Source organism: Eretmochelys imbricata, chromosome 6 (assembly GCF_965152235.1).
Source record: "Eretmochelys imbricata isolate rEreImb1 chromosome 6, rEreImb1.hap1, whole genome shotgun sequence".
Lineage (NCBI taxonomy): Eukaryota > Metazoa > Chordata > Testudines > Cheloniidae > Eretmochelys > Eretmochelys imbricata.
In genome coordinates, this window is record NC_135577.1 from 6,071,250 (window position 1) to 6,086,533 (window position 15,284).

General features: G+C 44.0%; 1 protein-coding gene and 1 pseudogene across 1 annotated transcript; both read left to right on the forward strand.

Moving 5' to 3' along the window:
- Positions 1-15,284, forward strand: part of LOC144266026 (up-regulator of cell proliferation pseudogene) — a 131,297-nt pseudogene that overhangs the window by 55,418 nt on the left and 60,595 nt on the right.
- On the forward strand, positions 11,247-12,185 carry LOC144266342 (olfactory receptor 8U9-like). Its single transcript, XM_077819794.1, has one exon. It carries the CDS (start codon positions 11,247-11,249, stop codon positions 12,183-12,185), a length of 939 nt encoding a protein of 312 aa, XP_077675920.1.

The following is a 15,284-nucleotide window of genomic DNA, read 5'->3' on the forward strand; positions in this document are numbered from 1 at the left end:
TCCTCCCGTCCAGGTCCAGTCATTTCTGCTGCCTTCTAAGAGGGAGGGGGAACATGAGCCTATCTCCTCCCTGCTTCTCCCCCCGCTTTTTGGGGGATAGCTCACAGCCAAAAGGGGATGATCAGGGATCGATGCTTGGACTCAGGAAAGCAAAGAGAATGCAGTCGTGCTTGGTATCTGTGCGGGGACACTTCAGTGGACACTTTCCTTGCACTGTCTCCTTAACCCTGCACATTCAAGCAAGGACAATGTGACCATTTGCAGGCAACTACTCCCACAGAAACTTAGCTGTGCACAAATCCCAACACCTAGAAAACACATCCTGCACCAAAACTATGTGTCAGAATTGCTAATAGGACCCAAGACCTTCAGTACCAAAGCATAGGCCCTTGAGCACATAGTTACTCCATTTGCTGGTCTCCGTAATAAATTTTTGTCTTCTCTATGGACCACCCACTAGATGGGGGCAGGGCACATTTAGCTTGTACGTTACATTGACTCCAAGTTTTCTGTGTGCAAAACGCTCCCAGATAACTTTTTATTTGCTAGAATCTTGGTGTTTCCAGGTTTAATGGAATATTTCTCTTTCAGAACCTCTTCACATCGTGAGTTTCAAAGGCTGGAGTGATGAGGCATAAATGACCAATGATGGAAAAAGCTATTTGTTTGGCCTCGTCTACCCAAGAAAGGCTTGCCTCGTTGGCTATACTGGTATAGCTACACGGGCAAACTCGCCTTACGTAGCCTCAGTTTTTGTGAGCAAAAGAGCATTTTTGACTCTATAACTTATATCCATTCCCCAAAAGAAATAACTAAATCAGGAAAAGCACTTTTTTTAAAAAAAATTTTTGCCATTATACCTGCATCTGAATTAGGGACTGGTTTACGTTCGGAAATTAGATCGACCCGGCTTTGTGACTCAGGGTGTGGAAACATCACACCCCAAGCAATGTAGTTAAGCCAACCTAAGTCCCCAAGTAGACAGCACTAATTAGCACCTCTCAAGGAGGTGGATTACCTCTGCCGACAAGAGAACAGCACTGTTACTCTCTACACTGAGGTGCTACAGAGGTGCCACTGTAACAATCCAAGTGTAGACAGGACCTTTGGATTTTGCTGGTACAGAAATGTTGTTTAAAAAAAAAAAATCATGCGCCTGACCCACATCGCTATACTGACAAAAAGTTTCTAGTGTACACTTGGCCTCAAGCTGACCAAATACCAAAACCATAATTTGTGAGAGTTTTAATAAATAAAAGTGCCATTGTCTTCCGGTTCTGATTCCTATGGACATAGAATAGAAGTTACCCAAATGATGCTGTGCATTGGTGATCCTTAGCTCAGATCATTTGCAGGTGCAAATTGGCACAGGAGTCACACCCGCAGTGGCTCTGGCCTGTTGACTTCAATGGGAACACTCCAATTTACACCACCCAGAAGCTCCAAATGACCGATGTCAGTTACACCAGCAAAGAATCTGGTGTAGAGACTTCGATGGGGCTTCTTTGCTTCACACCACCTAAGGTTCTGGCCCACTGACTTCAGAGGATCAAAGCTGATTTATGCCAGCAGGGAATCTGGCCCCTTTGAATTACGTAGTGTTTATGGCCAATGTACATTAGCAGGAGATCTGAGCAATTAACTTGAATAGAGCATTTCTTATTTACACCTGGTCCACTGGCATCAATAGAGTTAAGCTGACACAGGCCAGCCAGGGATCTAGCTTTCACTTCGCTGAATGGGGAAAAACAGTGATGTTTAAAGAATGCTAATACAAGTTTGATTCCCATTAGCACTCACTCCTTTTATGGGTTTGGGTGTGAGGTGGGGGATGAAGGCTAGAAGAGTGAAGCTGCTCACTGGAGTCAAGCTTTTCAAAGGCGAATAGTGATTTTGGGTACCTAGCTTGAAGCACCTCAAAAGGATTGGACTTTCAGAGAGCACTGAGCACCCATCTGTGACGGGTTGGATCATATATATATATATATATATATATATATATATATAAATATATATATAAATAACAGAACGCCACTAGCCATCACCTTCAGCCCCCAACTAAAACCCCTCCAACGCATTATTAAGGATCTACAACCTATCCTAAAGGATGACCCAACACTCTCACAAATCTTGGGAGACAGGCCAGTCCTTGCCTACAGACAGCCCCGCAACCTGAAGCAAATACTCACCAACAACCACATACCACACAACAGAACCACTAACCCAGGAACTTATCCTTGCAACAAAGCCCGTTGCCAATTGTGCCCACATATCTATTCAGGGGACACCATCACAGGGCCTAATAACATCAGCCACACTATCAGAGGCTCGTTCACCTGCACATCCACCAATGTGATATATGCCATCATGTGCCAGCAATGCCCCTCTGCCATGTACATTGGTCAAACTGGACAGTCTCTACGTAAAAGAATAAATGGACACAAATCAGATGTCAAGAATTATAACATTCATAAACCAGTCGGAGAACACTTCAATCTCTCTGGTCACGCAATCACAGACATGAAGGTCGCTATCTTAAAACAAAAAAACTTCAAATCCAGACTCCAGCGAGAAACTGCTGAATTGGAATTCATTTGCAAATTGGATACTATTAATTTAAGCTTAAATAGAGACTGGGAGTGGCTAAGTCATTATGCAAGGTAGCCTATTTCCTCTTGTTTTTTCCTACCCCCCACCCCCCAGATGTTCTGGTTTAACTTGGATTTAAACTTGGAGAGTGGTCAGTTTGGATGAGCTATTACCAGCAGGACAGTGAGTTTGTGTGTGTATGGGGGTGGGTTTTTGGAGGGGGGTGAGGGAGTGAGAGAACCTGGATTTGTGCAGGAAATGGCCCAACTTGATTATCAAGCACATTGTGTAAAGAGTTGTCACTTTGGATGGGCTATCACCAGCAGGAGAGTGAATTTGTGGGGGGGGGTGGAGGGTGAGAAAACCTGGATTTGTGCTGGAAATGGCCTAACCTGATGATCACTTTAGATAAGCTATTACCAGCAGGACAGTGGGGTGGGAGGAGGTATTGTTTCATATTCTCTGTGTATATATAAAGTCTGCTGCAGTTTCCACGGTATGCATCCGATGAAGTGAGCTGTAGCTCACGAAAGCTCATGCTCAAATAAATTGGTTAGTCTCTAAGGTGCCACAAGTACTCCTATTCTTAAATAGAGTGCTCTGGATCGTTAAGATCCCCTCGGTTACCCCACTTTCTGCTCCCAACAGGTCAGCTGGGGGAGGGGAATGTCCAACCTTGTAACAGGGAGGCCGTCCCAGATGCTGACTGCGAGGAAGTTGCTGTTTGGCAGGGGAGAGGCCCTCCCTGGGGTGCACAGAATCATGTACCCCAAAGGTGGAAGTTGTCTGAAGCCACTTCAGCAAGGCATTACAAGGCTGCAGGCAGGTGTGACACAGCTGCTGATTAGTCTGGGTTGGCCCCTGATAGGTCACAGCCAACAACCGAGAAAATATCGCAGTAAAACCAAAGGTGTAATGCTGATGACAGTTGGGTTCAATTGACATGAAAGGGTGAGGTCACCACAGGGATGGGCCCATGCACTGATCCATGGCTGCAGAAGCACAAAGCCATTGTGGTCATCACCTCCCCACAGGAGATCCCTGGCAGTCCCAGAGATGACTCTTCCCTTCTTTACTATATTAGGAGAAATGATCCCCCACGGGTGTGCAGGCTTGGCTGGTGTTATCAGTGCTCCAGGGAATGTTGGTGCCCCCTTCTCCTAGGTGGTGCCAACCTGTGAGGCATTGCAGGGTTGATTGTATTAGGAGGAAAAATTGATGATCGAAGTGAGCTATAGTCTTTGGAATAATCTATGGGGGAGGGGTTTCAAAGAATGGAGGCAAAGTCCTGCTTCCCTGAACACCAGTAGAAACAACCAACAGCCAGCAATCTCTGTATTCAGAAACTCCCAAGTCTGTGACTCCAGGTCTGTGCCCAGGAAACTCTATGCCCTACTTCCTCTCGAGGTCATGCTCATAACTCCTCCTCCTGGTTTCTCTACCTACTGTGACCTAGAGCTGCCTGGACAGTCTTCACTGAAAATGCCAAGGTCAGGGCAGGCTGCAAAAATGAGAAATTTCCCCAAACTGGTCATTAACACTGAAGACCTCGGCATCATCTCTGCAGATGCTCCTACAGAATATGTCCGAGCAAGCCAGCTCCCTCCCGATTCTATTGTTCATTTTATTTATTTCATATAATATATAGTCCGTGAAATAGAGTGTGACATCGCACCCCATAATGCTTTGAATGTAAATATGATGTAACTGTAATGTGGTTTATGCGAGATATGCCATGGAACATATCTCTTCGAAGGTTACCATCTACTGGATATAATCATCCCATTTCCATGCATTTATCATTTTTGTATGAATATTGGTTATGTACTTGTTTGATTTTAAGTAGCCTTGGTGAAGCGGTTGGTCAGCTTCTTGAGAAAAGACTATTCTGTGTAAGTGCCCAATCCATAAACACTTAAGCTAACAATGAACTTTGAGAGACACCAATCCACATGTGAGCTTTCCTGGGAATGTGGCTTTGGCCTGTAAGGGACTGAGTCCTGCATGCACATGTGACTTGCCCATGTGGCTCCAAAACTCCATCTTGGAGCTGGATTCTGCATAGGAGAGGGGAAGGGGTTTCCACCCACAAGAGAGAGAGCGTATAAGCCCCTGGGGAAACCCCTCCATTTTGTCTTCAGTTGGCACAAAAGATACCCTCTCCACCACAAGGAGATGCCTGAAAGAAACTGGAACAAAGGACAGTAACTACAGGGGTGTGAGTGACTGCTGGACCCAGACTAGAAGGAAGTCTAGTCTGTAAAAGAGGCTTATTGGAACATCTCTGCGGTGAGATTTATCTGCATTTGGTATTTACTGTATTAGGCTTAGACTTGGATGGATCGCTGTCTCTCCCGGAGGTCATTTTAATATGATACAAAACTGAGGTGACTGTATTCCACTTTATTTGTTGGTCACCTCTCCAAATGTCTCTTTAAGTAATTTACCAGCATTGGGACGCAAAGGTGCCTATAAATCAGTGAATTACTTTGGGACTAATCATTTATAGTTAAAAACAATACCATTTGGATTGACCTGAAACTATTCTCAAATGTGTTACAAATACGCCAAATAGCTTTGTCCCAAAACAATGTGTGTGTGCCGGGGGAGGATTTTCATACTGGTTGCAACACAACCACTGTAGGAGGCGGTGGTGGGCCTTCTCTTTGTAATTTTTAACCCAATATTTGGGGTGTTCACTTGTGAGGTGGGAGATCTGGGTTCAATTCCCCCTTCTGTCCAGTGCTGGGCAAAGCTCTGTGTGATATTGCACTCCATATGCTTTATGAAAATATGCTTCTGAATATAACATCACTGGAATATGCTTTATGCTAAGTGCCCCTTGTAACATGTCATTATAAAGCCTATAATCTACTAAGTGTGTTCATCCTATTACTTTACATGGATTATTTTTATGTCTGGAATTAGGAGAATAAGATATTAACTTGTATTACTGATTTAGACATATTAAGTGAAAGCCTTTAAAGATGCTTCAGAATCAATGAACTGTGAATGACTCTGTTTACCCTCAAGCCTTCCTGTGTATGTGTGGGACAAACCAGGAAGAATGGAGATTGGGGTCTTACAGTGACATGTGACCATGCCACCAGATACTGAGCTCCATCTCCAAACTGGTGCTTTTCCTGAGGTGGGTGGAATTCCAAACAAAGGTTTCCCACCTTGTGGAAGTGCTATATAAAGTGGGGAAGCAAACAATGAGTGTCTTCAACTGGCTTAAGAGACAGCCTCCCTACCCCACAGAGATAAGCACAAGCACCTTGAAACAAAAGGACTGTAAGTACAGGGGTGTGTGAGGCCCGTCTGGACCCAGGTCAGAAAAGGCATCTGATCTGAGAAGGATTTTACCTTAAGTAACAAATGGGGTGAGAAGTTAAAATTTGTAACTGATTTCTGAGTGTATTAACCTTGCCTTGCACAATTTACTTTGTGATTTACTTTGTTCTGTCTGTTACTACTTCAAATTACTTAAATCCTACTTTTTATACTTTATAAAATCACTTTTTTTTTTATAAAAGCAGTGTGAATAATTGTTACCTTGGGGCGCAAACAGCTGTGCATATCTTTCCTGAAGTAATAAAGGGGTGACGTATCATTTTACCCTGTATAAGTTTTATACAGAGTAAAATTGATTTATTTGGGTTTTATATCCCTCTGGGAGCTGGGTGTCTGCATGCAGTCTAGAACTGCAGCTTTGGGGGTGTGGCCTGGACCCTTGGTCTGTGTTGCAGCAGGCAAGCATGTCTGGCTCAACAAGACAGCGTTCTGGAGGCCCAGGCTGGCAGGGAAAACAGCACATCAGATGACAGGAGGGAGGGAGGGGGGTGGCATCCTTGGAGATACTTTGTTGCAGCATCTGCAGAGATGCTGCAGAGGTCTTCAGTGTTAACCACCAGTGACCAACACATGAAGGGGTACACAGTCACCTCAGTTTCATATTATATTCAAAAGACCTCACGGGAGTGACAGCGACAGAGACCAGCTGATTCTCTGGCCCTCCGTGTTCCATTTCCACAAGGAAAGAAACAGCAACAATATGAATTGCATGCGCTGTGCATACCTGTCATTGTGGGAGCAAAGATAATCCAGGGAGCAAATCTCAAAGTCATCCCAGGAATCAGCTCCAGAGGTATAAAGGGTAACGTTGGTGTGGTTAGCAAACAGGGAAAGATTCAACTTTTCATTTTAGGGTTCTGATTTTAGGGTTCTGAGCAGGCGCTGCTTCCGTCCTCAACTCATTGTAAGTGAAGGGAGGGAAAACAAAGAGGTACCACCAAGTCACAGGCAAAGAAACCAGATTCAGAGCATTTCAGCCTTTAATTGACATGACAGTGAGCCGTACATGGGAGAGAAAGCAAGGAAGGAGGGAAATATCCTGAGAGAAGCTATTTCAACTTTTCTGAACACATTTACTTTCAAAAGAAGTTAAAAGCTTTACAAGGGAGGCAGAAGAATGTTGGAAAAGAGAAGAAAATCGCTTTAATAGGAAGGGGGAAAACTCCCCCATCAATTCAGGGAATGTCTGTACTAAAGCCGTTACATTGAATCAGCTGTGATGTGCAGCAGCACCACAGGGTAGATGCTTTCCACTTTGATGGAAGGGTTTTTCCCTCATTGTAGTTAATCCACTTCTCCGAGAGGCAGTAGCTCGGTCAATGAAAGAATTACACTGAGAGTCTGTACAAGGTAACTGACTCACACAGGCTGTGAAAAGATTCCCCGCCCTGTGCTACAGAGCTCTGTTGATCTAACTTTTAAGCATAAGCCAGGCCTCAGAGAAGCTGCTGATGGAAAAGACCAGTTGTCAAATCTAATCCTATTTTATTATCAGGTGTCTGTCAAACCTCCTCTTAAAAAATCTCGACTGGTGGAGATTCCACAACCTTCCTGGGCAAGTTATGTCAGTGCTTAGCCACCCTCACTGTTGGGGTCTTTTTCCTATTGCCCTACCTAAACCACCCTTGCTGCAACTGAAGTCCATCCAGTCTTGTCCTCTCCTTCACCTACTCCCACATTGTTTTGCAATTTTATTCTTAAACTCTGTGTGACGGGTTGTGTCACAGAAACCCTTTTGGGACTGCCACCTGATGTGCCTAGACTACCCCTGAGCCTGTTTTCCCTGCCAACTTGGGACTTCAGTACCTCAACTTGTTTGAGCCAGGCACGATTGCTTGCTGCAAACCCAGATCCAAGGCTAAACCATGTCCCCCACAAGCTGCAGGCTTAACTGAAAACACCTCAAGAAGTGTTCCTGTCTTTAACACTCAGATACCCAACTCCCAATGGGATCCAACCCCAATAAATCAGTTTAACCCAACATTACATATATAGACCCTCTATGTGGAAATGGAAGAGTTTTTGAAGGGGTTTATATAGTTTCTCTCTTCTCCCTTCACCTCTCCTCTGCAGAATCCAGCTCCAAGATGGACTTTTAGAGTCACATGGGCAAGTCACATGTCCGTGCATGGCTCAGTTCCTTACAGATCGACTCCACATTCCCAGGAAAGCTCAGTTGTGGATTGGCGTCTCTCCAAGTTCATTGTTATCTAAAGTGTTTCTTGACTGGGCTCTTACGCAGAATAGTCTCTTCTCAAGAAGCTGACCAACTGCTTCACTGAGGCTACTTAAAAAGAAACAAGTACATAGCCAATATTCATAACTTTGAATACAAAAATGTTACATGCATGCAAATAGCATGAATATATCCAGTAGATCATAACATTTTCAGAGATATGTTACATGGTCTATCTGGCATAAAACATATCCCAGTTATGTCATATTTACACTCATAACAATATTTTTATAAAGCATTATGGGGTGCAACATCACACTCTGTTTCACAGACTATAATTTGTAGGAAATAAATAAAATGAACAAAAGAATTGGGAGGGAGCTGGCTTGCTCAGAGATATTTTGTAGCAGCATCTGCAGAGATGCTGCAGAGATCTTGAGCGTTAACCACCAGTTTGGGGAATAGTCTCCTTTTTGCAGCCTGCCCTGACCATGGCATTTTCAGTGAGGACTATCTCAGGCATTTCTGGGTCACAGGAGGGAGAAAGCCAGGAGGAGGAGTTATGAGCGTGACACTTAGAGGAAGTATGGGCACAGTGTTTCCTGGGCACAGACCTGGGGTGACAGATTTTGGAGTTTCTGAATACAGAGATTACTAGTTGTCAGTTGTTTCTACTGGTGTTCAGGGAAGCAGGACGTTGTGTACATTCTTTGTAACCCCTCACCCACAGATTGTACTAAAGAATATAGCTGACTTGGATCATTAATTTTTCCTCCTAATACAATCAACCCTGCAATGCCTCACAGGTTGGCACCACCTAGGAGAAGGGGGCACCAACATTCCCTGGAGCACGGATAATACCAGCCAAGCCTGCACACCCATGGGGGATAATTTCTCCTACTATAGTAAAGAAGGGAAGAGTCCTCTCTGGGACTGCCAGGGATCTCCTTGTGGGGAGGTGATGACCACAATGTCCTTGTGCATCTGCAGCCATGGATCAGTGCATTGGCCCATGCCTACGGTGACCTCACCCTCTCATGTCAATCGAACAGTACTGTCAGTCCTCACCACACCTTTTGTGTTATTGGGATATTTTCTAGGTTGCTGGCTGTGACATACCAGGGTTCAACCCAGACTAATCAGCAGCTGTGTCATACCTGCCTGCAACCTTGCAATGCCTTGCTGAAGTGCCTTCCACCTGGACCACTCACAGACAACCGTCATGCATGGAAATCGCACCCGAGGCATGTGTGTGTAATTGCAGCCTGGCCAGGAATAACTGGATTACACTCAGGCTCTCACCACCCTTGGTTATACAGCAGGGTGACCCCAACATATTCCCCAGTATCTGATTTCCCTCCTGAAATGTACATCCTGTGCTGCCCAGTCCTCTCCTGGACAATACAAGCTATATTGTCCATTATTTATTTATCAGCACAAATATGCAGGCAACTCTCAGACATTTCTATTTAAACACACTGGATTAGATAAAACAAGAAATCAAAGTTTATTGAATACATATATAGATTTTCAGTGAGTGCAAAGGAGAAGGCATAGAAGTCAGACATGGTTACAAGAAAAATAGAGCTAGAATGCAACTTTTGCCTCAGTTAATAAATGATGTGTAATTCAAAGGAAAAGTTTCCTCTTCAGATGCAGTAAATCAATGGGCAGAGAGAAAGAGAGAGAGCGGTGCCTTGGGATGTCTGCCCCTTCTTTTTATAGTCCTATCCCTACTTTGAAAAACATTTCCACCTATTTACCGGAAGAGAACAAAATCTATGTAGAAGGATGTTCCCTTCTGCTTTTTCCTCACCTTTTGGGGACACCTTTGTTTCCTTTCCTGCTTAATGACTCTGATTACTGTTTAGATACAAAATTATGTGGAGCAAACATTTCTTCATTGAAGATAGACCAGTTTGCCAGCCTCAGTTTGGAACATGTATGAATAACATGATACAGTGTAATCTTATAACTTCTCATACATTATCAAAAATGTTTTAATATTTGTGATGGGATCATGACTATTTCTAGTTGACTCATAGATTTATTTCGCATCTAAAACTCAGCTGTGTGTGCAAATAATATGCAGAAAATATGCATGCAAACGGGATAGTTTTGTGAACTGCAGAGGTCCATAGCATGCTGTGGTCTCCTCCTGAGCGCCTGAACTCCTCTGGTCATCATGTGGTCTCCAGCAAGCAAAAGGCGTGAACCGATCTTTTCTACTTTAGGGAATAACCTAGCAAAGGAAGGACATAGGATACCATGGTGATTGGCATCCTATAAATAGCTTGATAAGGTGTTGTGGCTCTCTGAACTCAGGTACTCCCAGTTGCTTCTCGAAACATGGGCCATAGATCGCACATCTCAGTATAAAATTTCCTGCATGCTCCCAGACTGGCAGTTTCTATTGACAGGGAAATGCCACCACATCTCTCTCTCTCTTCTCAGCAGGTACGTGCTATTGTCCTGAATTACAGTCAGACACACACAGAGACACCATGGGGATCAGCAACTATTCAATTCCAGACCTCCAGCACCAAAAGCCTCAGCCCCAGTTCCGACCCCTTCAGCCAAAGGAGCGACCCCATGGGTTGGAAAAAAATAGGTAATTACAAAATCACTGAAGCCAGGGCTTCCCATGATGTCGCTGGGTTTTCATACATGGTCAAGTAAATGCAAAAAAGCTTGGAAGCAACTTTACCCCAAACGGACATGCCAAGCCACAGAGCTCCCCTTGCCCAAAGAGGGTCAAAGATTGACACTCCTTTACTCTCACCCCTTCATTAGATAAGGAATAATCCCTGCAGACTCATTCTCTCACAGGAGAGTCACAACTCACTGTTTTCTCTTTGGATTAGTGAACAGGAGTGTTTGTGTGGGGGGCATGATTAACCTGTGTGTCATTGTACTTGCACAGTGTCTGCATTTTATCGAACATCTGGAATGACCAGCTGTGAACATCTGGCTCTGTGGACGAAGCCCTTTCCTGAGCTGGTACTGATGTCCGTTAAGAAACTGATCTCCATTTATCTTCACTTACTTCTTTGCAGAGAAGGGACAGGTTTTCCTCACTATCTAACTGCCCACATCTCTGTTGCTGTCTGATCTCTGTTGAGAGGAGATGGAAGAGGGAAATCATTCGGAGGCGACTGAGTTCATTCTCTCAGGACTGACAGATCATCCAGAGCTGCAGGTTCCCCTGTTTGGGGTTTTCTTACTGATTTATGGTATCACCCTGGTAGGAAATGGGGGGATGATCTTGTTAATCACAATTGATCCCCGACTACACACCCCCATGTACTTTTTCCTCAGGAATTTGTCTTTCTGTGACCTCTGCCTTTCCTCGATAATTTTCCCTAAGATGTTTCTGAATTTCTTAGCCGAGAGGAAAAGCATTTCTTACACTGCCTGCGCTGTGCAAATGTTTCTCTCTATCGCTTTTGGAGATGTTGAGTGCCTCTTGCTGGCTGTGATGGCGTATGACCGTTATGTGGCCATCTGTAACCCGCTGCTCTATACGGTCACCTTATCCAGGCACCTTTGTAAACAGCTGGTGGCTGGGGTGTATGTTGTGGGAGTGGTGGATTCAATGATATACACGTGTTGTACATTTCGGCTGTCATTCTGCAGCTCCAACATCATCAATCATTTCTTCTGTGATGTCCTCCCACTGTTGGCTCTCTCCTGTTCTGACACCCGCATCAATGAGATTGTGATGTTTGCTTCAATGTGCTGCATTCAAGTCATCAGCTTTCTGACTGTCCTCCTCTCCTATGTCTATATCACCTCCACCATTCTGCAGATCCGCTCTGCCGAGGGCCGACACAAAGCCTTCTCCACCTGCACTTTCCACTTGACCGCTGTGGTCCTGTTTTATGGCACCCTCCTCTTCATGTATTTACGTCCCACCTCCAGCTATTCCACGGATACAGACAAAGTGGCCTCAGTGTTTTACACACTGGTGATCCCCATGTTGAACCCTCTCATCTACAGCCTGAGGAACATGGAGGTGAAGGACGCCCTGAGGAAAGCAATGAATAAACTGCAAACAAATTCTTGAATCTGTTTCATTCAGTACTGGTTTAGTGGAGGGGAGTGGGAACAGGTGAATTCAATTCTCAGCCCATTACAAAATAATTTCGGAGAGCCCGTGGTAGTTTTGTACATTATTAGATTGTTATTATTATTAATTTGTTTGTATTCCAACAAGGTCTGGAGTCCCCAACTGAGATCAGTGGACAAAACAAGGGAAGCATAAAGGAAATGCAGGAAACCCCAGTGCATAGTGTGCCGGGTTCGGTCACAGAGACCCTCATTGGAACTGCCACCTCATGTGCTGAAATTACCTCTGAGCCCATTTTCCCTTCCAGCCTGGGCCTCCAGAACCCTGTCTTGTTGAACCAGACACACGAGCCAGCTGCAACAGAGACCTAGCTTCTGGGTGATGCACCCAAAGCTGCAGAGCTAGACTGAAACCAGCTCAGCAGGACACAAGTGTCCAGTACACAGATACCCAGCTCCCAATGGAATCTAAACCCCAAATAAATCTGCTTTACTCAGTATAAAGCTTATACAGGATAAAATGATAAACGCTTGCCCTCTATATCACTGCAAGAGAGATATACACAGCTGTTTGCCTCCCCCCCCCCCGCCCCAGGTAACAATCACTTACACTAAGTTTATAAATAAACAAAAGTGATTTTATTAAGTATAAAAAGTAGGATTTAAGTGGTTTCAGTAATAGCAGAGAGAACAAAGCAAAATAAAACAAAACACTCAGGCTAAGCTTAATATACTCAGACATCAGTTACAAATGTTCCAGTTTTTCTGATGATAGAGGACTGTTGTCTGCACGCAGTGAAAGGTTTGAATAAGCCAGATGAACACCATTTCCTCCCTCTCATCCTTCTTTATTAATTTATTCAAATCCACCACAAATGCTATTTATCACCACACATTTATTTATTGCCATAACTCGTTTAATTTCCTTCCTTCAGTCCTTCCGGGAGCAACCGTAATATTTTAAAATAAATTTACAGGTAAATAAACACTCGTCTTTCTCATGTTCTGTCACACTTTCTAGAATAATAAAAAAGCTGTGGAAAGAGATGCAGCCAGTTAAAATGGATCTCAGCATCTGCTCTGCTGCTGAGATAACGTCCTTGGCTTTCCCCATGGTGCTGTTTCCGTACATGGAATGTTGGTCCCATTCACTGAACAGGGTGTGGGAAAAAAAGATCTGTGACCTAAAGCTGAAAACAATCGTATCCCATTTCAAGACCCATCATCTTTCTGGGCTCACGGATCTTGACCTCCTCCCTGGATTGGAACTGGTGAGGCAAAGGGGAAAGGCACCTTGTCTCAGCCTCAAAACCTTCGACCATTCCCGTTCCCCAAAACTGTCTTTCTTAAAATCCTTACTCTTTATTCACCACCCGCATTGCTCAGCAATTATCTCACTGCTTCAATTCTGCAGAGCAGACCACCACACGTCAGCGTAAGGAGAGAGACTTTTTAAAACTTGATATCACTGTAAAGGTGGTACCAACCTATGAGGCAATATAAGTGATTTGTCCACTTTGTGACAGAGGAGAAAAATAAACCTAGGTCTGCTGAGTCCGAGTCCAGCAGACCCTCTGCCCTCCATGGATCAGGGAGAGATGGATGAAATGATTCCTTTCCTACCCAAATAATCTGCTATCCTGTGACCCTAAATCTTTAAATAAAGCCACATCAGGTGAAATGTAATACCCCAAACCAAAATTCATGCATGTCCCATTATAAGAACATAAGAACATTAAGAATGGCCATACTGAGTCAGAGCAAAGGTTCATCCAGCCCTGTATCCTGTCTACCAACCGTGGCCAATGCCAGGTGCCCCAGAGGGAGTGAACCTAACAGGTAGTGATCAAGTGATCACTCTCCTGCCATCCATCTCCACCCTCTGACAAACAGAGGCTAGGACACCATTCCTTACCCATCCTGGTGAATAGCCATTAATGCACTTAACCTCCATGAATTTATCCAGTTCTCTTTTAAACCCTGTTATAGTCGTAGCCTTCACAACCTCCTCAGGCAAGGAGTTCCACAGGTTGACTGTGCGCTGTGTGAAGAAGAACTTCCTTTTATTTCTTTTAAACCTGCTGCCCATTAATTTCATTTGATGGCCCCTAGTTCTTATATTATGGGAACAAGTAAATAATTTTCCCTTATTCACTTTCTCCACACCACTCAAGAATTCATATACCTTTATTATGTCCCCCCTTAGTCTCCTCTTTTCCTAACTGAAAAGTCCTAGCCCCTTTAATCTCTCCTCATATGGGACCCGTTCCAAAACCCTTATCATTTTAGTTGCCCTTCTCTGAACCTTTTCTCATGCCAGTGTATCTTTTTTGAGATGAGGAGACCACATCTGTACACAGTATTCAAAATGTGGGCGTACCATGGATTTATACAAGGGCAATAAGATATTCTCCATCTTATTCTCAATCCCTTTCTAGTGATTCCTAGCATCCTGTTTGCTTTTTTGACTGCCGCTGCACACTGTGTGGACTTCTTCAGACAACTATCCACGATGACTCCAAGATCTTTTTCCTGATTAGCTGTAGTTAAATTAGACCCCATCATATTGTATGTATAGTTGGGGTTATTTTTTCCAATGTGCATTACTTTCCATTTATCCACATTACATTTCATTTGCCATTTTGTTGCCCAAGTTTTGTGAGATCTTTTTGAAGTTCTTCACAGTCTGCTTTGGTCTTAACTATCTTGAGCAGTTTAGTATCATCTGCAAACTTTGCCACCTCACTGTTTACGCCCTTCTCCAGATCATTTTTGAATAAGTTGAACAGGATTGGTCCTCGGACTGACCCTGGGGGAACACCACCAGTTACCCCTCTCCATTCTGAAAATTTACCATTTATTCCTACCCTTTGTTCCCTTTCTTTTAACCAGTTCTCAATCCATGAAAGGATCTTCCCTCCTATTCCATGACAACTTAATTATCCCTTCCATCTATTATGTACCCATGTCAGTTGCTATAGGACATTATATCTCATTGGCTTAGCCAGTCCCCTTGTTGTTCTGCAGTTCCTCACTGGTGACTTTTTACTACGTTAATCAAGATATTCACTGAGCAAGAACCTCAGGACAGAGATGA